The sequence below is a fragment of the Camelus ferus genome, chromosome 3 (assembly GCF_009834535.1).
Source record: "Camelus ferus isolate YT-003-E chromosome 3, BCGSAC_Cfer_1.0, whole genome shotgun sequence".
Classification (NCBI taxonomy): Eukaryota; Metazoa; Chordata; class Mammalia; order Artiodactyla; family Camelidae; genus Camelus; species Camelus ferus.
Window position 1 is genome coordinate 105,942,500 of NC_045698.1, and position 20,284 is coordinate 105,962,783.

Consider the following 20,284-nt stretch of genomic DNA (forward strand, 5'->3'; position numbering starts at 1 on the left):
CAGCCCACGCAGCTAGGTCAAGCATCCAGCAGAGCTGGAATAGCCTGAACAATGGGCAGACCATGGATAACCCATCCCTGGGGTACTCCAGGCCTAGAACTTCTGCAGTTTCCCTCCAGAGCAGGCAGAAGTGCTGGGGGTGGCTGGATCTCGGAGGCCTCAGCTAGTCCTGGCCCCCGCCCCACCACGACCAAGGCATCGCCGTCTTGGAGACAGAGAAGGGTTCCAGTCGGGGGAGGCCATAAGAGGTCAAGAGATCAGGGCTGGGAGGAAGGGGCCCAGGACACAGATGGTCACCTCCACTGAGCAGCCCCAGGCCAGACCCTCACTCCTGCACTCAGCACCTCTGCGATGGGGATGCAGCTCTGTATCCGACTCTTGAGCCCCCCTCACTGCACGGCACCCGCCCCGCCCGTCCTGCTCATCCACAAGCTGACGAGTCCTAACAGGCCTCCTTTGCCAGTGACAAAAATAACTATTTTCAAAATTCACAGCAGGGCTTTCGCCTACACACGCCGCACCGACTGGAAGCTGAAGGGAGCCATGCAGAACGCAGCGTGCGGAAGAAGGCCCTCGGTGCAGCCAGCGAGCCCGGAAACCCCCGCACCCCTCCCCACCACGGCCCAGCCCGTGTCCCCCAACACACACACACCGAGGGCACCCGGAACACCTGGGAGAGCGCTCTGAGCTCATCCACTCTACACAGGAGGGCAGTGAGGCCCACAGAGGGCCGGAGACTTGCCGGAGGCCGCACTGGATCTGCAGCAGGACTGCACCAGAACCCGTATCTTCTGCCTCCTGGCCAGGCCGCCCACCTCCTCTTCCATTCCCTGGGCCAGCGGTGCACTCACACCTGCCCCCAGGACGCACGTGCACACACCCACGTGCTCACAGACAGCACTGCAGCCCTGGCTTCCGTGTTACTGCATTTTAATCAAGTCCAGGGCCTCCTCCACAACCATTACCTCGGCCTCTACAGCCCTGTGAGGTAGGCAGAACCAGGGCTAGCATCCCCATTTGCAGGTGGGGAAATCAAGGCCCAGAGAAAAAGGACTGGGCCCAAGGTCAGAGCAGAGCCCAGATGTACTGATTGGTGTAGTGCTCTTTTCACACCTGTTTCCACTACCCTCGATCCTGCAGCAGCTTTAACAGCCAGGCCCAGTCCTCTGGGGACTGGGGGCAGGAAGGAGAGCTTGCCACCACTACCCCCACCACCGCTCGGGCCCCAGGACTGGCCTAGGCCACGTGAGGATGCAGGAAGGTCGCCCCCAGGTCCCTGCACCTCCAACTTCATCACTCAGGGGATCCTTTCAGAGAGCGGCCAGATCACCACTCCTTGGCTGGGGTCCAGGCCTAGAGTTGCCTCCTTGTGGCTCCTCACCCGAGAGGTACCACAGAGGTCCAGGGAAGGCCTTAAATGAGCTAGGGGGTGAACAAGGATGGTGGGAACTCCACCACGGCCCCAGGCACCAGGTCCACACCACAGAGCCATAAAGTTATTAGAGCTTATTTTCCAGATGAGGAAATTGAGGCCTAGGGAGCTTGTGCAGGTCACCCGAGGTCACAGAACAAGTCAATAGAGGCAGGACTGGGACCCCGCCATCCTGTCTGGTTTATTCTCCCCTACCCCCAAGCCAAACTCCCCACCCTTCAACTGAGGTGCTCTACGCCCTCCATTTCCTTGCAGATGGGGAAATGACCTAGGGCCCCCCAAGAAAAGGGGCAGGGCCAGGCTTGAGTGGGGAAGTATCTCACCTCCCCCACCCCATCAGATCCGGTGGGACATCAGTCTGGTGTTGAGTTTACGGAAAAAGGACCGCAGCTTGCAAATCTTGCATTTTTTCTTGCGGCGCCCCCGGGAGAAGCTTCGAGCCCTGCCTTCCTCCTCCTCTTCCTCTTCTTCCTCACTGGCCCAGGGCCCCCAAGCACCCCCATTAAAGTCAGGATGGGCCCGGGGATTCTCAGCCGGGTAGCGCACGGGGATGGCTGTGCGGTTATAGTCCACCAGGCGGGCCAGCAGGGCTCGGACCACATCCGGCCGCTGGCCAGCGAGGTCCTCCCGTTCGTAGGGGTCAGCACTGATGTTGAAGAGCCACACAGCCTGGCGAGCACTGGCCATCCGCTCCAGGTTCCACCAGCTGCCAGGGAAGGCAGCTAGCGTCTGCGGTGGGATCCAATCACCATAGCCGGGGTCTCCTGTCAACAGCTTCCACTCACCCACACGGATGGCAGCCTGCACAGCGGTGTTCCAGATGCCAAAGCCACCCTCCAGGGAGCCATGCCGGGCGTGGTTGTAGAGCGGGTCAATGTTGTGCAGGATCTCTGTGCGTGGCGAGGCCCGGCCCTCGCTGATGGCTGGCCACACGTCATAGCCATCCAGCCCATCGGCCGCCGAGGCGGTGCCACCTGCCAGACCCACCAGGGTTGGGTACCAGTCAGTGATGTGCACCAGCGCCCGGCTTGTCCGTCGCTTTCTCTTGAGAAGGGGGCTGTGGACGAAGCCCAAGCCCCGCACACCCCCTTCCCAGTAGGTGCCCTTGCGTCCTCGCAGTGGCCAGTTGCTGCCCCCCGAGAAGGTCTGGCCACCATTGTCACTGGAGAAGATGATGACACTGTTGTTATAGAAACCGTAGCGCTTGAGGGCCCAGGTGATATTGCGCACGGCCTCATCCATGCAGGTCACCATGGCCGCGTACTTGCGCCGGGCCACATTGCCCATGGTGCGGTAGCGGTACAGGTACTCACGAGGGGACTGCAGGGGTGTGTGTACCGCCTGGAAGGCCACATAGAGGAAGAGGGGCTGCCGGGGACTTTGGCTGGCTAGGATGTGGCTGACGCGCTGGGCATAGAGCAGAGTGGAATACTGGCCGCTGAGCCCCCAGGCCACACTCTCGCCCTCGTGCAGGTCAAAGCCACACACCCCTGGGCCGTCGCAGTTGTCATAGGTGTAGTAGTCCACGTTGCCCGTGAGCGAGCCCAGGAAGGTGTCAAAGCCCCGGCGGGTGGGCAGGCACTCCTTCCGGTAGAAGCCCAGGTGCCACTTGCCCACCATGTGGGTCGAGTAACCCAGCTCCTGCAGCTTCTGGGGCAGTGTCACCTGGTCCAGGGGCAGGCAGTTGGGCTGCCGAGGGCGGATGATGGAGTGCTGAAGTCCTGTGTGGATCTGGTATCTGGTGGGAAGAGGGAAGGACACAGAAGGCACCAGTGAGCTACAAACCACTGCTCTGGCCACCCAGCCCCCAACACTCACCCTGAGGTGGGCTCTCGCCCCAGCGCGCCCAGCAAGCAAAGCGACGGTATGTATTACCAAATGTGTTAAGCACTTCGAATACATTATCTCACTGAATGCTCAAAATCTACTGAAGTAGGTATTATCCTCATCTTACAGATGTGGAGGCTGAAGCTCAGAATGGTTAAGTCACTCATACAAGATCACACCGCTAAGAAGTTGAGGAGATAAGAGCTGAACCCAGGCTAATGATGACAACAAGAATAATAATAGCTGACACCACGCACACACTGTTTGCTCACCTGAGCCCCTTAAATGAATCATCTCACTAAATCCTCACCACAGCCTAAAAGGTGCATTTCATTATTATTATTCTCATCTCTCAAATAAGGAAACTAAGGCTCAATAAACTAAATCATTTGCCCAGTGATTCACACAATTAGTAAGTGGAGTTGAGATTTGTATCCCCAGGAATCTGGCTCCAGATTTCAGAGTCCCTACACTCTAAGCCACTAACTTGCCATGGGGCCGAGAGCCAGTCCCACTCTCTCAGGAAAACTCCTATTCACTCTTCAAAGCCCAGCCCAAATGTTATCCTCACTATAAACTTTCTCATAACTCTCTCAAAGAATGAGTCACTTTTGCTTCTGGGTTCCCACAGCATTTAGTGCAAACCTTCATTGTCCAACTTGGCCATAAGATTCTACCCAGTTGTATGTACATGCTCTTGGGCCCAGTGATATGTAATGAGACTGTCCCTTATTCATCCTTGTATTCCCAGCACTCAGGTGATATTTCAAGGACACTCAATTACTTATGAAATGGAAGAATGAAGAATGACACTCAAAGGATTTTAGAGCCAGAAGGGGCCCAAGTCATTTTCAAGTTTATTTACCTTGACTTAAAAAGAAACTAAGGTCCAGAGGAGGGGAAAGACCTTGCCCAAGCTCACTCAGTGGTCAGGAGCAGAGCCCAGACTCGAACATAAATCCAATCAAAGTCCAAGCACAGATCCTTTGCTGGCAAACTAGGCAGCCACTTCTCTTTCCCCACAGAGGCCTCAGTTTGCTCATCTGTAGGAGTGAGTTGGTTGGAATGAGACACCTCTAAAAACCTTCCAGTTCTCAAATTTTATGAGACCAGTTCCCATGTGCCTGCCCACAAAGTTTATGGGGCCCCCGGATCCCGGTCACTCACACAGGCTAACACCCTGAGGCAGGAGCAAGTGGTTAGCAGAACCCTGCATTCCTCATTTATTCATTCACATCCCATTCCTTCTTCTGTGGTCAAGGCACTCATGTGATCTGCTTATGGTGTCCTGCCTTTACTCAAGTCTTACAAGTCCCAGACTAAATAAGAAGCCTGGAACCTCACACATGTCTTAGAATCCTACTCCTTTTTCTCACGCCCAGGCATCCAAGTTAAGCGGAGACGTAAATTCTTGACACCTCTAAGCCAGGACCTGGGGTGGGTTTTTCTGTTTTGCTTTTCTTATCTTAAAGCTGTTTGTTGTTAGTTATCACTAGCTACTACTGCCATTTTTAAATACTATATGTCACATATAGTATTTCATTTAATCTGCATTAAAAACCTACAGAGCCTATTAAACCCATTCTACAGATGATGAAACTGAGGCTCCCAAAAGTGCAGCAACGGGCCCAAGTTCAGACAGCTGGCAAGCAGTGGAGCTGATTTTTGAACCCAGGTCTGTGCAACTCATGCTCAGAATGTCTCAGTCACGCGGCCTCTGCAGACCACAGTCAAGCTAATGAACAATTAGATTTGATATAAGATGTACCCTAGGGCCCCGAGTTGTAATGAGCCTCTCTTCACAGGGGCTGGGCACCTTGGAATGCTGGTTTGTAAAGTGGGTGAGCCAGGTAAGAGTCACCGAAGCCTGTCTGCAAGTGAGTAACATGGGAAACTGGCTCTCTCCAGCTTCACCAAACATGACTGGATGCACTAACAAACACTAATGAGAGTAGTCAGCATCAGTCAGATGGAGCCAGCTGTAGGGGGCGGAGGGCAGATGCTGCCCAGCCACACTCAGCTAACTTTGCAGATTGGGGCGGGAGCTGGAATGCTGCCCTGTATGCTGCTCATTCCCCTGCCCAAACCAAAAGTCATCTCTGGGGAGAGAAATGCTAACTTGTGCATCGCTCTGGGGAATGCAGATTCCTCTTCCCTCTTCTGGAGATAGGTCAACGTTTGGTCTTTACCATCTGCCCCCACCCCTAACACATACATTGATTCCCCTTCCTCTTTCCTGTTCTCTCTCTCTGTTCCTAGATCTAAATGCTGAGAGCCAGATTGAAGGAAGAAAAGGCACCTACTTGACTCCCAGCTACAGGGCTCCTCTAAGCACTGGCCTCTCAGCCTTCTCTCGTTCAGACCTGAAGTTGGGCACAGGCCCAGAATTTGGCCCTCCCTGACTCCGTGCCTCAGTTTCTCCCATCCAGGAAACGGAAACTACACAGCCCTGGTTCCTGAAATCACACCAGTGGCTTTTGAGTGGAACTTGGGAGAAAGCATGCCTTGGACTCCATCCAAGGAGGATTAGCTTCAGCCTTGCCAAAGGATTTTCTCCTAAGTGGCCAGAGTTTGCCTTCCACACCCCCACCTCCTGTTTCCCTGCTCTTTTAATCCTGTAATCCTACCACCTTGCCTGGGACAACTCCTTACCAAGAAAGTAGCACGTCTCCTTGGGGCTCCCAGCCAACTTGGGAGGGTTTCACAGATGAAAAAACAGGCTTGGAGAAATGATGTAACTAGTCTAAGGCTACACATGTCAAGACATCCTGTGTGTGTTTTTCTCGGCCACCTATCAATTCCATGGTTTCTTCCCAATGTTGTCATCAAACAGTTGGGGGACCCTAATTCCTCCAGCGACATAGAAGCTTCCATTATTGACAGTCAAGTAGGTTATATGCAACTCGTTCAACCCTCATCACTCCTTTTCAAGATTAAAAACTGTTCTTCAATCCATTTTGTGGATAAGAAAACTGAGGCTTAGAGAAGTTAAATGATTTGCTCAGGGCCTCAGGGTATGTTAATAAAAGCAGCATTCAAGCTTCAGCGTCTCTTTCACATGGTGTGGAGTGTGAATGTCCTAGAACATCAGAGGGAGAAGACCTCAAGGATGATCCAACCCATTCAGTGTACAGGTAGAGAAATCAAGGCCCAGAAAGGGCAAAGGACTTACTAATGATCACACAGCCAACTGGAGACATAAGACAGAATTAGCCTTGAGCTCTGGTTTCCCAGGTCCCAACGGGGGACTGTCAGTACAGGGGAAACCTACAGCTGGGTTCATTTGGGGCTTGGACCACCAGCATCAGCAGCCCGGCCTGTGCCTACCTGCCGGTGAGAAGTTGGCTCCGCGAAGGCGTGCAGATGGGCTGGATATAATAGTTTTCCAATTTGACACCCTCGGCCGCCAGCCGGTCCAGCGTAGGGGTTTCGATATCTGAGCCATGGTAGCCCACGTCGTGGTAGCCCTGGTCGTCGGTGAGGATGAAAATGATGTGGGGAGGCTGGGATGGGGCGGCCGAGGGCTGCTCGCTGGCCTCCGCGGGTGCGTCGGCCACCAGGCTCGGCTTGGCCCAGTTCCAGGACAGGTAACCGAAGCTGAGCAGGCTGACCAGAGAGAAGCCGGTGAGGGCGTGCATCGCCATGCCGGCCCGTGCGTCCCGGCGCGCAGGGCTCCCAGGGCCTCCCCGCCTCGCGCGCCCTGGGCGCACGGCCCGCACGCCCGCCAGCCGGCCGGTCCCGACGCTTCGAGAGCGCTCAGCGTTCCCCGGGGGCGGCCCAGCGGCGGGTCCGGGGCTGGCTGGACGGCGAGGTCGGACCTGCGTGGCCGCAGAGGGGCGCTCTGGGGAGGTCAGGCCCGCGCCGAGCTGCCTCCCGCCGCCTGAGCGCCCGCCCGGAGCCGCCCTCGCTCCCTCTCCCCCAGTTCAGCCGGGCCAGCCTGAGACTCGGTGTGGAGGCTTCCAAAAAGTGCTCTCCACCATCCTCTGACTCCCCTCTTCCTTCTAGCCCTCGATTTCTCCCGCCTCCTAATTTCTCTCGCCTCTGCTTTCCCTTTCTCCTCCTCCCGACCCTCCAGACCCCGGGCCGGCCTCTCGCCCCGCCCGGAGTCCCGAGAACAGTCGGCTCCCCGTAGGGAGGTGGGCAGGACCCCAGCGGGGAAGGGGAGGGAGGCAAGGATTGGGCGGGTCTGTGGGGGACACCGCTGGAGAGAATGTGAAAAAGTTGTAACATCTGCCGGACCGAGCCCCAGGTGGAGGGGAGGGGCGTCCAGCGGCGGCTCCGCCCCCGGGCGGGAAGCCCAGGCCGGCTGGGCCCTCTGGCTCCAGCCTCCGCCCTGGCCAGACTCAGGAAAGGAGGGAGGGGGGCTCCTTGGAATTCGATGGAATAGCTCTGGAATGGCCCGGTCAGACATTCCTCGATCATGGAGTCTCAGCTTCTCTGAGTGCCAGTTCTGGAAGGAACATGCAAAAATTTCTATTCCAACCGGGTCATTCTACAGCTGGAGAAACTGAGTCCCTGAGATGGCAGGGAACACGTCTATATCACAGAGCAAGTTAGTTCTTCCCTGGGCTGCACAATGGTTGTTTGAGTGGCAGCAGAGACAGCAATGGAGAATAGAGACGACTTTGGCAAGCACCAGGGGCTGGAAATCAGGAAACTAGGTTCTGGTCTTGCCAGCTTCCCTCTCTCCCCAAATCCTCCCCCTCCTCATTCTGCAATTCACAGCTAGACTCTTAGAATGCCAGTGCTAGAATCCAGAGGGCAGGAGCTGTTGTATACATCTTGTTATGCACAGGGTCCAGAAGCTCAATCAGTGTATACTGCAGGTATGAATGGATGAATGGGCCTTGAGTGTCACCCAGGCCAACACCCACCCAAGGAAATCTCTGCAACAGGGAAGGCAAGCTTGGGGCACTCCTGGGCCAGGCAAGTATCATAAATGAGTAAAGAAGGGGACTGCTGTATTGCCAGAGGAAGGCACGGGCTGCATGGAGCAAAAGGCTGCAGCCTTGTGTCCAGCTAACCATTGTCATGCAAGAATCTGGACTGGTGTTTTCAGATCTTCCGATTTTCCAAGAACGCCCAAATCCAGATTATAATGAGAAACATTCCAATTGTTAAGAGCTAATAACTAATTTAAAGCAAATGTAAGCACTATACAGGCCAAATCAAATCTATCTGAGGACTATTTTAGGCCATTAGGTACCTGTTTGCAACTTCCACCCTGCATCATTGTTTTCCAGATTTTAACTAGGCTGTATTTTTTAATGGGAAAACTGAATTAAACAAAACCAATTAGGCTTTTTTTTTAACTACTGGGAGTTCAGTCTTTAATATACTGATCTCCAAAAGCAGGCATTGCTAAAACTGTATTTCCCAATTTTATGTGACCAAGGACCCTCTTTTTCACAGAGCTTCTCCAAGAGCCAGTGTTTGGGGAACTTTGAAAAACAAAAACTGCCCAGGTGGGTCTTCTCTCTCAGCATCTTTCCCCTGCCAATATTCTGCCGTGATCCTTTCCCTTTTCTTTAAAACCACTGAGTGTGGGGAAAGAAACCAGACTTCCAAAATAGCAGCCCAAGTGAATCTGCATTTTGAAATGAGGGCTGCGTGGGGCTGACCACTCCTGTTTGCTCAGAGCCCCATATTTAGGATGACCAGATTTATCAGAAGGGAAAACTGAGCCTGTTGTTCTGGCAGAAGAAATGTTGAGGACAGACAGGAAAAATACAGCTTCCTGAGGGAATGCTGCTAAAATGGTGCTTCCGGAGGCTTCAGCCTGAGGCTGTCCAGGGGGTCAAAGTGGGACAGGTCACAGGAGGTCAGGTGGATTTGGGCTTTGTATTCTTTGCATTGTCCCAGACTTGAGTCAGGAGGAACTGGAGATATAGAATGAGGAGGAAACGGCAAGGGGGAAAGGGTGGGGATTCAGCCTAGAAGAACTATGTCCAAGGAGGCCAGCTCACAGGCTGCCAGCTGCCACAGGGACAAGGCCAGCAGAATTTCTGAACGCTCAAGACTGTGGGTTCTGACATCAGACTACTTGAGTTTAAATCCTGCCACTTATTTGGGGTCAAGCCTTGGGCAAAGTATTTTGCCTCTCTCAGCCTCAATTTCTTCATCTGAAAAGTGGGATGATAATATAAATGAGATATAATACAGTGCTCAGTAAATGCCCAGCCCATAGTAAGCACTCAGTGAATGTGAATGGTTACGATGATTGTTCTCTGGGCTTCTGAGAGAAAAGGCTTAGTCCTGTAGGTGAAAGTTACTGGGAAACAGATTTCAGGCCAATTTAAGGGATTGCTTTTGTAGGAGATCTGGCAGCTTGCTTAATAAAAGGATGGCAGTGATGGGTGAATCACCATGTGGAGAGGAGTGGGTGGACTCTTGTTCCCCAATATTCACATTTCTTTTAAGAGTCTTCAGTAATCACTGAAACCCACAGTGGCTTCAGAGGGCTCCATCTCCCCTCTAATGCTCTAGGGAAATAAACACTGTCCCTCGACTCTTCCTTTAATGCCATTACACAACTGGGCCAGGCTGCAACACTGAAGCCAGACATTTCCAAAGGCTCAGGGATGACAAGGGGGGAAGTAAAACACAAAGAGTACTGTGAATCCAGGTCATGTCACTTTCAAGATGTGGCTCACTCATCTTCCCTTTGTGTTCTCTACTGTATGCCAACTGCCCTCTTCCCTGGGACAATGTCCATCAGCTCTACCCCCATCCAGGTAGACACTCAAGAACTCCAAGACGTCTCAAGTTCAGGCTCAAGAAGTAAGGCTCAGAGAAACAGAAGTTCCCTCTCCAGCTAAACCAGCCTTTGCAGTTTGCATGTCAGGACCCATCTGTTTACAAGATGATTGACAACCGGGAAGCCCCGTGCCCCTCATTCACATAGGTGCACACTTACCTCGTAACCCCCAAAGGACAGCTGCATCGAAACCCTACAAGAAGCCTAACACCTGCACGCGAAATGCAGATCACATGTGGCAGATCTCCATTGATGAAATCAGACTTCAAAAAGCACTGAGCTCCTCATTACTGGAACTACGCAAGGAGGGGATAAAGTGCCCATCTGTCCAGGAGGTAATAGGAGAGGTTCTTGAACTAGAGATTCTTTTAGCAAAACTCAAAGACTTTTTGAAAGTTCTTTCCAGCCTGAAAATATTATGAACCTAATTATTTAGCCCCAGAAAATTTTTTAGTACACGGAGCTATAAAAGTGAAAAATGGGTGAGTCTTTTTCTGTCACTTTGTCTTTCATTGCTATGCGTGGTATGTGTGTGTGTAGGTGTGTGTGTATTTGTGTAGAGGTGTGTGTGTGTGTAGGTGTGTATGTATGTTTAGCCATCTTTGAACTAAAATTATCTTCGTACAGATATTATTTCCTTCTGACTTAATTGACCTTGGCAAAGATCTTATGCACAGATTATGCATGCTGCTGTCCTCTGGAAGTCAGTTTGCCTAGGCTGGACCAAATCAAGGACTTGAAAGAAAACACAGACGGTCTCTGGGCAGACAAAAATGTTGCGGAGTTCAATCTTCTAACTTAGAGGAGAGCTCCTCAGGCCTTCCTCACTCCAAGTCTATTGACTCTTAACTCCATACACAATTCTTACAAGGCTAATGACTTGACTTCCCAGCCCAAGAATGCTGGAAGCAGCTCAGAGGGAATACATAAGAAGGTGGCTTGAGGGACTTGCCTGTTTATAATACTACAGTTTCATAATGAAAACATTTCATAGGAAGAAACAAAAGAATAAGCATAAAAATCAGGCTGGTAAATTCCAAAACCCAGGAGTTTGGAGCCATTTGGTGAAGGAGCAAAGAGCCATATCCACCGGAATAGAACCAAGGACATCACCGTATCACAGTCCAGCACAGAACTGACTGATGGAATGCCCTCCAGAGTTTAAATCCTGTTCAGTATCCTCTTTTTAAGAAAGCTGGGGAAGACATCAATGATTTTTCCCATCCAAAATGATTACTATGACAAAGTCATGGTCTAAGCTCAGCTTCAGTTGTAGAACAGCCTAAAGTTGCAGACTCAGGAGGTGGTACCGTCTGCAGTGGTGCCGTGGTGATGAGGATGCTGCACTGCTGTGATGCTGGAGCTCAGGCTCAGCACCCGTGGGGCACGCTCCCCGGTGGAAGGCCCGGCTCATCCACCTTCTGCCTCCTCTTTGCAGCCCAGCATTATGTTCCCTGCACTTCAAGCCCCATAGTTCTCTGTAGCTTGAAAGGGCGAGTGGTGCTCAGGAAAGCAGCACCCTGAGTGGGAGCACGGGAGTAAAGACCTCAGCAGGAGAGAATTCCACAGGTGCCTTTGTTCACCTCGTCTAGCGATCACTGGTTCTCACTTTAAACCCCACGCTCTCAACCAAATTAAGACTAATTAAGTGCATCATTAATTATACCTAATTAATGATCTATGGTAAGGCCAGGGGTGTTTAATAAAGCCACGGAGAATGTATAGCCTTATGGAGAATGTATCGCCAGGGCCCTAGCTAATGGTACATGAAAGAAGTCCAGGGAGAGACCAGCCTGCCCAGATGAGCTGGTCTCCCCAGTGGGCAGGCTGAGGGGCATCTGAGGCCTGGTTCCTGCTGGATTGTGTTGTATTTGAGCAAAATTGTTCTGGGAGGAAAAGTGCTTTCCTCCTTGATGCCGGGGCACCCCCTTTAGCATTTCCGGGGGAGACACACATCCCCCTGACCCTTGCTTCCGGGCCCTCTTGGTGGTCTCGCTGAGTGCCCCTTGTCTGTCAGGATCCCATTATCACACATCTGAGCCTGGAGTGGCAAGAGCCCGGGCACCCGAAGCCCCTTGCCTTTAACCCTTCCCGGGGCCCTGGCCCTGGGCATTTCAATGGCTCCTTTCTCTGGCACTCAATGAAACATTCTTTCGAGCAGATTATTGAAAGCAGAGCTCTGGGTACACAATGGGCGCTCTGTGCTCACAGCCGCTGCCCAATCTGTTTGCCCAGCCCGACTGCGGCCTCGCCTCTCCGCACACTCCCCACCCTCCACCTACCCGACCCCGGCCCCACCTCGAGGCCAGCTCAAAGGGAGGCCGTATGAAAGGACTTGTTCTCCGCCTTCTCAGAAGTTCCCGCCGTGGCCTCTGCCAGCCATGGGAGGCGTTAGCTGTCCCAGGCATGCCTCCGGCTCATCCATCCATCCATCCGGGGCTCTGCCCACTTTGTGACCTGAGGCTTCTGTCCTCACCGGGCAGCTGAAATTTCTCTCTTTCTTACACACACACATGTAGATACGGGTGCACACACACATACGCACACATATACACACACAGATGGGACTTTCAAAGCAAGAGGTGAAGTCTCAGAGAATCAGATGGAGAGTGGGGGCCACTGAGTCCCAGATAAATGGAAGGGCTCCTAAAAGTAAGGATGGCAGGCTGCCCACCAGCGCCACTGCCCCCTGCCCCCTGCCCCCAACCCCGAGGCTCCAAGTTCCTTGCAGGTTTCAGGGAAGGCAGGAGTGTCCCAGTTAAATGTGAGGCCCCCGGGCCAGATTCCCTGTGTTCCAGCCCCGCTCTGCCATTTGCTAGCTGCGTGACTTAGTTATCTGTGCTAACCTCACAGTTCCCTAGTTTTCTTATCTGTAAAATGCAAATAATAACAGCACCCACCTCATAGGATTGTTGTCAGGATTACAACAGACAAGGCAAGTGAAACTCAGCACAGAGCCTGGTGCATAATAAGCTCTTGTGAACGGACAGCTTTTGTTATTACTGTTACTATACTTAGAGTCTATTCCTACAAGTGTGTGGCCTCAGGGGCAAATATCTACATTCCCCTAATCAAGTCATTCCTCTCCTCCAAAATTTTCAATGGCTACCACCTGCTTACAGTAAAAAAGAAATCCAGTTCCTTGGCCTGGCACTTAGGGGTAGAACTTTGAATTCTTCCTTCATCATAGTCACTGGATACATGGAAGATAAATGGCTCCCACCACTGTATTACAGTTGTCATTGTCATAATTTACTGTACTACTTGGAAAACTGGCTTTTCGCATAAATATATAAGAAGACCCTACCTGGGGGGAAAAAGACTCTGAATCAATACCAAATTGAAATTTGAAAATAATAATAAAATAGCTTACATGCATTGGACATCTACTATGCGCCTGGTACCATGCATGACTCTAGATCTATTACCTCAAAATTCTCAGGTAGGCCTACGATGTAGGTCAAATTACTACCATCATCCGCATCTTACAGATGGAGAAACTGAGAACCACAAAGAGTAAGTAATTGCCCAGGGTCACACATTGGGAAATGCTAGGATTTGAACCTAGGTCTAAAATCTAATGACTGCTGTGTTAAATACCACACCATTCTCCCTTCCATTAGAGACATCTGGCCTGCCAAGAGTATCTTTACTTCCACTTTCCCTTCTGCACTTGAGTGGTTAAATGTCAAGTCTCTCACTGTCCTGAAATGCCCTGGCAGACCCAGGGGCCCTGGGAGGTCTGAATGGGCTGGAAATGTCACAGATACAGACTCTGGGAGGCTCCCTTGCACCAGCACCCTGGGTGGGGCTGCCTTTCGCACTGCTTTGCCCCTCAGGCCCCGAGTGAGAATGTAGCACCTTGAAAGCCTGCTCTCGGGCCTGTTCTCTGCCCTCAAATCCCCCTCTCTGAGGCCCCACTGCCAACTCTAGTAGCTTTGAGATGTCCCAAAGCCCTTCGAGGCAGAGGCTTCCCCTGGCTGTCTATCTTCTCCGACCCAGATGTCACCTGTCAGCTCTGCTTCCCTGTGAAACAAGAGTCAGCCTCTCAGGGAAGCAATCATGCTGGGCTTTTTCTTCTCAGGGACAGCCCAGCCCAGCCCCCGCTGCCTCCTGGCCTTGGCTAGACAGTTCCAAGGGAGGGATGCACACTAATGACAGGGATGAGGCTCGCCTCTGTTCCCATGGCAACTGCTGCACTCTACTTAGTCAATCACTTTTTGAAGCTCCTGCTGGTGTGAAAGTTATTTTGCAAAGAAATGCTTAACTCTTATCCAGGAACTCTGCTCCGGGTCTTCAGATCCTTCCAGGTCCCTTACAAAGTTGATTTTCTCTTTCCTCCCTTTACTGAAGTTCTTTCATCTTTAAAGCTCTGCTCAAATCCCACCTCTTCGAAGAGACCTTTCCAGATCCTCTCACCCCTCCCCTCCCCATGTGGAGTTGCTCTCTTGCTCCCCACACTCCCCTGGGGCGTGTTTATGGCTTTATTAGATCACAGTCTGCCTGTTTCACAGTTATTATGTGTCTCCTTCTGAGCCCCTGGTGAGTGATCAGCCCATAGTAGGTGCTAAACAAACATTTGTTTGAATTTATTTGAATTTCCCTTTCAGGGTTTTTAAAAATTACTATTATTAACAGTACAGACCATTACTAATAATCCCTTATGCTTGTAAAATTATTTACAGTTTATATATAGCTTCATGCTTGAGGGCACAGCTTTAAACCTCAGCTCCACCCTTGCTAGCTGTGTGACAGCATGCAAGCCTTATAACTGCTCTCAACCTGCTTCTCATCAGTAAAATGGATTGTTGTAAATACTAAAATAAATGTGTAAATAGTTTACTTAGCACAGGGCCAGATATCTAGTGATGCCTCAATAAATGTTAGCTATTATTAGAACTCGTGGTCTCATTTGGACCCCACAAAAGCTCTGGGATGTGGAGAGGGGCAGAGCTTTCGTTAGTGTCACCGTCAATGACACATGAAGAGACAGAGGCTCAGAGAGGGGAAGAGTTGCCCAGATGTTCAGACATCAGTCGAGTGCTGTGGGGCACATGCTGTCTGCCTTGGAGCCATTTCCCCGTTCCTGGGGACAGAACCCAGATTTTCCTTTGCAGAACTCCTCCTCCCCACTGGTGGGTCAACTCCAGGGACAGGCTTGGACAGTCAGAGCATCAGATATCTCCCGGCCACAGTGATTAGTTCAGGGAAGGACAAATGACCCAAGTCTGTCTAGTGAGACTCGATTCTGAGATTTTTGTTTGCATTTTTAAGAACAAGATTGTCTCTTTTCTGCTGGACTATCAGCCTGGGCCTGCCTGGGGCTAACCCTAACAGACAGGAAAGCAGAAAGCAGAGGCAGAGGCAGTTAGATCGTGAAAACATCATCTGAGCATGTGAATCCTGAACCTAGAACCCCCTGGACATCAGGGATGTAACCAATACAGTCTTTCTTGTGCCAGTTTGCATTGGTGTCTATCACTTGCAACTGAACAAGTACCACACAGAAGCCAAGTATCTATCCGGCTCATTCACTCGACAAATACTTACTGAGCACCGACTGTGTGCTGTTCACTCCCCTGGACTGAGACCACAGGGGTGGACCAGACAAAGCATCAGGCCCCCTTGGAACTGGTGAGTCAATTGTCATCCCACTTCACATGTGAAGACACTGAGGCTCAGAGAGGGGAACGCCCCAAAGTATACTAGTCCTTCAGATAATACAGAATGCCAAGGTCCTGAGCAAGGCAGGAGCTGAGGCAGGCAGCTGGGATGGGTCAGCCACTGGTAGGAAGCGCTGAGTTAGGGATTCGTGAGTTTTTGCTCAGCCCAGGTCAAAGCAGGAAGGTTCTGGCCCAAGGGCTAAAGTTGGATGCAGAGGCTGAGGCTCTAATCCCCTGGGTTCAGAGCTCCAGGGAGGGGACAGTTTCCTGGGAGTAGCATGGCTCTGAGGTCTGATTTGGGGGATTTGACTCCCATGCTCTTGGCTTAATGGACAACCTCTCCTTTTGAGCTGGAACTCTGATTTTTAAAAGCTGTCCAGCATCAAGATAATCCTGGGGGGATAAATCTAGGAGGAGGCTGCTTCTCCCAGGGGCTTTCGCTATACTTCTCAAAGGGAAAGGCCCCATTTTCTAGCCTAAACTGAGGCTAGTTTTTCTGTTTCATCTGATGACTCACCCTTGGGAAAGCCCAGTCTCTCCAGGGCCGGGCCCCTCTGGGAGGCTGTGATGTCTAGAAGTTGGATTTGCACTCAGCTTGCTTTATCTGTCTGAGACTCATCCGTGTCTAGCACAGGGTCTGGCATATAGTAGATGAAAAAATTTTTCTTAAATGAATGTTTGTGGGGTTTTTTAAGATGGAGAGAGGCACCCGTCCTGAGGCAGACTGATGCTGAAATGAGTACATCTTAAGCCTCAGGATCCCTTGCTGGCACAGGCCCCTCCCTAACCCCTGGGAGGGGCCCTAGCAATGTGTTCGCATGGTCATGTGCTTCTGTGAAATTTGCACAAGTCATTTTAACTGCAGTAGGTTGAGATCACTGACTCTTCTCTGACCTCTTTCCTCGCTGTCATATTTTCCTCATGTCGGATGGCTTTAGAATGTGGCATTTTGGGGTCTGGCTAAGGGGAAGGTGAACTGGGGAAACATTTAGTTTGCGTATGGTGACTGTGTAAGTTCCATGTCTAGTTAAGTCAGCTGTCTTGTATAGAAATGTCTTACAGGACCCTCTTTCTGTCCACTGAGCCCACTCACCTGTACAACGGTCCGGGCTCTGAGCTTTCACACTGATGTGAGTGTGTCCCCCAGTATCTTGCAACAGAACTCCGTGTCTTGGAGAGGACAGACAGTTTGAAATCTGGGAAGCCAGAAACTAGGCTGTGGAAAATTTTTCCAGTTATCAAGCCTGTCCAATTGTAAGCAGAGGACTTGGTGCTCAGAGGTACTTAGACACAATGGAAGTTATTTCCTGCCAGGAATATTCCCTGTAACACAACTGATACAATTATATGCACACCACAACTTTTTTTTCCCCTTTTGGTAAGTATCATTTTGGCAATGGATTGAACTGTGTCCCTCAGAAAAGATATGCTGAAGCCCTAAACTCCACTACCTCAGACTGCGATCTTTCTTTTTTTTCTTTTTATTTTTGAGGGGGGAGGTAGTTAAGTTTATTTATTTTTTTTTTTTTTTTTTTAGAGGAGGGACTGGGGATTGAACCCAGGACCTCGTGCATGCTAAGCATGTGTTCTACCACTTCAGCTATAGCCTCCCCCTCCTCAGAATGTGATCCTATTTGGGGAAAGTGTCTTTACAGAAGTTCTCAAGTTAAAATTACATCAATAGGGTAGGCCCAACCCCTGTGTGACAGATGTCCTTATGAAAAAGGGAAGTTGGACACAGAGACACAAACACAGGGAAGACCCCATGTAAAGATGAAGGCAGCAATCAGGGTGATGCATCTACAAGCCAAGGGAAGCTGAAGATTACCAGCAAAGGACCAGAAGGCAGGAGAGAGGCTGGGACAGAGTCCCCCTCACAGACCTCAGAAGGAACAGCCCTGCCAACACCTTGACCTTAGACTTCTAGCCTCCCGAAACAGGAGATGGGTAATACATTTCTGGTGTTTAAGCCACCCAGTTTGTGTCCTTTGTTATGGCAGCTCTGGTGAACAAATACACCTGTGAAATAGAATTTGCTAGAAGACCGGGGTCTGTAGGCCACAGACCTGGAACAGTACCATGGACAGTGAGCACACCCTTGTGTGAAGTCCCATGTGCTGTGCATTCCAACTATCAGAATTTTTGTAAAAAGGCAACTAACCATGTATGAGGAAAGAATGGATTACCTTTCTGTTTTCTCTGTAGGAAATGATTACAAAATCAGTTTCCTACCAAGAGTAAAGCTAAGATGGCACGGGTGACCTCCCCTCATCCTCCAAATACTACACTGCTCCAGCCATCCAGAACTTTCTCCCATTGTCCACAACTAGGACTCTTCTATTTCCACTCCTGGGACCTTCATCCTGGGCCTGGTGTGTGCTCCCCAGGTCTGGCTGAGAAAAACCACCAGCTGGGCTCTGTTCCCATGGGCCCAGACAGCAGATTTGAGATTCTGGAGAATAAAGGGGTCAGAGCAGCCTGGACTCTATCTCCAAAGCCACCCTTCCTGTCCCTCTCCCCACCCAGAAAACAAAATCAGAGCTATTTCCTCTTAGAACCTGAAGGAACGGTGCCCTCATGTTTGGCCACAGACGTGCTGTCTCAGTTACCCTGTGAAAGGCCATCTAAACATTGGCGATTCTGCCAGGTTTTTCTTTCCACCTTTTCCTCCTCCTCCCCCTGCCCCCCGCCTGGCCTCCAGCCTCCCTTCCATTTTCTCTGCTCCACGGTGTCCTCAGGGGAACCCCTGCCGTCTTCTCCCCTGTAACCCACCTCCCGCCCGTACTTACCACCAGACTTCTTGGAGGACTCTGTCATCAGAGGACCAGCCAGGGTCAAGATTTCCTTAGGGTCTGTCTGAGCTCTTGTCTAAGGACCCAGAGAGCAGTAGAGGGAACTTTTGGTTGAGTGGTTTGGCTTCAGGGTCCAGGTGGGACACAGTGGTTCCCCAGGTGGAGGGTCGTGTCCGGAGCACCCTCAAACACAACTTGAGCCGTCAAGATTCTGAAGCCATCTCTGAGAAGAGGGTATCCATCAGGATGCTTGGGGGCACAGAAACCCAACCTGCCAGCTTAGGCAAGGAGGGGGAAGTTTTCCAACTTGTGTAACTGTGCGGAAGGAGGTGGGATGGAGGGAAGCTTTGGGAATGACTTGCATTCTCTCCACCTTTTGCCTTTTCCCTTCCAAGAGTGTCATTTTCATTCTTCCAGACAAGTAGCCCCCAGGCTCACCAGGAAGAAACTCAGGAGTGCTCTTTGTTGGTCCAAGTTAAAAGGTCCTGGAGAACTTATACACTGAGGATGGAAGTGTAAAATGGGACAATCACTGTGAAAAACAAAAAGTTAAACCTAGAATTACCGTATGACCCAGCAATTCCACTCCTAGCCATGTACCAAAAAAGATGGAAAACAGGGACCCAAACATATATACTTGTACGTGAACGTTCAGAGCAGCACTACTCACAACAGCCTAAAGGTGGAAGCAGCCCAAATGTCTTTCAAGGGATGAATGAATAAACAAATTGTAGAAAATGCATACAATGAAATAGTACTCAGCCATGGAAAGGATGGAAAGTACTGACAGATGCTACAATGTGGATGAACCTCGGAACTAATATACTAAGCGAAAGAAGCTGAACACAAAAGTTCACATATTATATAACTCCATCGAAGTGAAATAAATAGAATAGGTAAATCCACAGAGACAATGTAGACTGGTAGATTGTCAGGGGAATTGGAAAGGGGTAACTGGAAGCAACTGCTTAACTGATATGAGGTTTCCTTTGGAGGTGATGAAAAGGTTTTGGAACTCAAGAGAAGTGATGGTTGTGACATTGAATTGAATTGTTCACTCCCTTTTAAAAGGTTAATTGTAGGTTAGGTGAATTTCACCACAATAAAATGTCAAAGTCCCAAAGAAGAGCTCTGACTGGCCTAGCTTGGGTCAGGTGCCAACCCTAGGCAATCAACAGGGACTCAGGGGCAGATCTGCAAAGAGATGGCTGCTCCCACTGGAGACACATAGTTACAGTCGGGGGAAGTTACATATCCTGAAGAGGTGGGAGACAGGGTGCTCATCTGAGGAGATGAAACTATAGTTTAATAAATAAGAGAACCATTAAACATCAGAGCTCAAAGAGAACTGGAAAGAAGTTCTAATGTCCTGTTTATAAAAGCAACATGCTTATTGCATACAACTTAGAAAACCTTGAAAATACTTAGAAAAATAATATCAGCATAACTTTCGTGACTCACATTATCATGAGACCTTTCTTCTGCACATTTCCAATTACAGACACACGTATGGATAAAAATGCCTTTAATACATTTTATTCTGTCTCTTGCTTTTTTCACTTAATCTATTTTGGACTTTTTTAATGTCATCAAATGTAGATTCATGCCATCATTTTAATATCTGTGAGAGAAGCAATTTTGAGTGGAAGGCTCTGAAAGACTCCTTTGATGAAGTGGCATTTGAACAGGCCCTTAAAGGATCAAGAGGCAGAGACGGCAGCCAGGGCTTTCTTAGCAGAGGAAACACTGTGGACGAAAGTCAAGTCAGTGACCATTCACTCTGCCCACTAGAAGCCAGCCTTTGATGGATGAA

At 50.5% G+C, this 20,284-nt stretch overlaps 1 protein-coding gene across 1 annotated transcript; it reads right to left on the minus strand.

Annotated features, from left to right (window-relative positions):
- Positions 1-921: 921 nt before the first annotated feature.
- Positions 922-7,489, minus strand: ARSI (arylsulfatase family member I). The gene is made up of 2 exons (XM_006174637.3): positions 6,587-7,489; positions 922-3,170 (listed from the first exon to the last, which is right to left on the minus strand). The coding sequence occupies exons 1-2, from the start codon at positions 6,901-6,903 to the stop codon at positions 1,769-1,771; spliced, it is 1,719 nt and encodes a 572-aa protein (XP_006174699.2). The 5' UTR covers positions 6,904-7,489; the 3' UTR covers positions 922-1,768.
- Between the last annotated feature and the right edge of the window lie 12,795 nt (positions 7,490-20,284).